We start from the raw sequence: 2,501 nt of genomic DNA, 5'->3' as shown, positions 1-2,501 counted from the left end.
TTCAGCAGAAACATTTTGGCGCCCACCGTGGGGCCGAGGATCGTTGAAGAACAACCTTTACGATCGTAAGGATGGAGCAAGACCCGACAGCGTTTTTACAGGAGATGAGGAGGAGAATGGAGGCAATGCAAGCGGAAATTGAAACCCTTAGGGCTGAGCGTGATGCGACCAGAGGTGCGCAAGCTAATCGTCCATCTTCTGCACGCGCCCAGACACCACCAATTGTAGAGATGTCGGAAACCGAGTCAGACTCGGAAGAGGACACAGATCCCATTACTGATAGTTATTATCAGGGAGAGGAGCAGAGTGAGGCTGGTTCGCATCGGACCGCAAACCATCCGGCACCGGCCGGTCGGGCAAGAGCGTTGCATCCGTTCACAACCGCAATCATGGAAGAGCAGATTCCGGAGAGAGCATTTCCAACTCTAGAGAAGTATGATGGGTCGGGTGATCCGGAGGAGCATTTAAGATCCTTTGTTGATGCCATGACTATTTATTCACCCAGGGAGAATGTGTGGTGTAGAGTTTTTTCCTTGTCAATAAAGGGAGAAGCATTGGCATGGTTCCACTCGTTGAGACCTCGAACCATCAATAACTTTGCCACTTTAAGAAATATGTTCGAGCGGCAGTTTTCGGCGGGTAAAGCACGAAATCTAACGTATCTGGAGTTAACCAACATAAAATAGGAGAAAGGAGAGAGTCTTAGGGATTTCATGGATAGGTTCAATAGAACCGCACGACAAGTAAGGGGAGTAGGCAAGAAGTTTACTATCAGTACTCTGGCCACTGCGTTGAGGCCTTCCCCGTTTGCTGATAACTTGTTCGCAGAGCCCCCGCTAACCTTGGACGAATTACAAGAGAGGGCCGCTCGGTTCATTAGAATAGAAGAAATGAGGGCAGTCCAAAGGCGGCAGCAAGAGCAAAACTCAAGTTCAGGACAGGAGAAGAAGGAGGCTAAGAAACCGTTCGTACTAGGCGAGCGGTTAAAAGGCCAGAAGTATAGAGATGGCCCGAAGGGGGCTAGGTACGAAAGGTACACCCCGTTGAACACTCCAAGGGTGAGAGTACTGGAAGAAGCCCTTAATGCAGACTTGATAAGGGTGAGACCCTCCTGATCATCACCCAAGGCAGATGGAAGTAAGCATTGCACCTATCATCTAAACATAGGGCATAACACCGAGGACTGCACGGTGTTGAAGGATAAGGTGAAATAATTGATCCAAGCGGGTCATCTGAGGCAGTTTGTTAAGGAGGAAAGGAAGGTGAGAAGTCCGCCTAAGAGGGCTAGGGCGGAGCGAAGTGATGAGAGGGAGGGCAGGCGTCCCAACCGTCGGTGGAGTAGAAGTTGTAGCCATGACCAATCGCTGTAAGGAACGATAAACACTATTTCGGGTGGTTTTGCAGGTGGGTCATCGGCGTCCGCAAGAAAAAGAAACCTGAGGGAGCTTAAGAGCGTTCATAGGGTAGATGTGAGAAAGCGCTCTATGCCGCCCATCACATTTACGGATGAAGATTTCCATGCTCCCGATCCGGATGAGGATGAGCCGATGGTAATAACTGCGGTCATTGCCCGATATAGCATGGGAAAGGTATTGGTGGACCAGGGCAGCTCTGTTAACATTCTATACTGGAAGACATTCCAGCAGATGGACATATCCAAAGACCTGATCGCCCCGTACAATGAGCAGATAGTAGGATTCGCGGGGGAAAGGGTAGATACAAGAGGATATGTGGATCTTAGAACGTGCCTGGGAACCGAGCGGACCAAGGAGGTGAAAAACAGGTTTTTGCTGGTGGATGTAAACACCTCTTATAATGTGCTATTAGGACTACCGTGTTTGAATGCATTCGGGGCAATTGTTTCCACACCCCATCTCACGCTGAAATTTCCGTTGGACAATGGAACCATTTGCACCGTTCGGTCCGACCTGAGGATTGCTAGAGAATGTTATATGACGGAGTTGAAGGTTCAGCCATCGTCATTAGATCCACCCAGTCGGCATAAGAGAAGGCGTTCGGAGGTAGCCATGGCAGATTTGGATCCAAGGACTAATACGGACGATCGGATAGAACCAATGTGAGAGACAAGGCCCTTCAGCCTGGGGCAGAAGGACGAACAGGTTACTACCATCGGAAGTGAGTTGGAAGAGGATCATGCCAAATTGATAAGTGCGGAGTTGAAGAAAAACCACAACTTATTTGCTTGGACTGCAGCCGACATGCTAGGAATACACCCAAGGGTTATGTCGCATAAGCTGGCATTATTCGAAGAGGCCCGACCAGTGCCCCAGAAGAAGCGAAGATTGGGGGAAGAGAAGCGGTCGGCAGTGGCAGTCGAGGTGAAGAAATTGTTGGAAGCAGATTTCATCCGTGAAATCAAGTACACAACTTGGCTGGCGAACGTTGTGATGGTAAAGAAGATGAGCGGACAATGGAGAATGTGTACGGACTTCACCGATCTAAATAAAGTCTGCCCCAAAGATTCTTATCCATTACCAAGT

At 49.3% G+C, this 2,501-nt stretch overlaps 1 protein-coding gene across 1 annotated transcript; it reads left to right on the top strand.

Moving 5' to 3' along the window:
• Positions 1–713: 713 nt before the first annotated feature.
• On the top strand, positions 714–2,081 carry LOC108344250 (uncharacterized). The gene is made up of 3 exons (XM_017582713.1): positions 714–1,100; positions 1,242–1,314; positions 1,405–2,081. The coding sequence occupies exons 1-3, from the start codon at positions 714–716 to the stop codon at positions 2,079–2,081; spliced, it is 1,137 nt and encodes a 378-aa protein (XP_017438202.1).
• Positions 2,082–2,501: the final 420 nt, after the last annotated feature.

This window comes from Vigna angularis, chromosome 8 (assembly GCF_016808095.1).
Source record: "Vigna angularis cultivar LongXiaoDou No.4 chromosome 8, ASM1680809v1, whole genome shotgun sequence".
NCBI lineage: Eukaryota > Viridiplantae > Streptophyta > Magnoliopsida > Fabales > Fabaceae > Vigna > Vigna angularis.
Note: the sequence above shows the minus strand (reverse complement) of the source record. Positions and strands in the feature narration are given on the sequence as shown.

Coding starts and splice junctions, on each gene's coding strand:
- LOC108344250 (XM_017582713.1), top strand. CDS start 714: ATGGATAGGTTCAATAGAACCGCACGACAAGTAAGGGGAGTAGGCAAG. Junction 1,101..1,241: donor TTAATGCAGACTTGATAAGG/GTGAGACCCTCC, acceptor CATCTGAGGCAG/TTTGTTAAGGAGGAAAGGAA. Junction 1,315..1,404: donor GCGAAGTGATGAGAGGGAGG/GCAGGCGTCCCA, acceptor GTGGTTTTGCAG/GTGGGTCATCGGCGTCCGCA.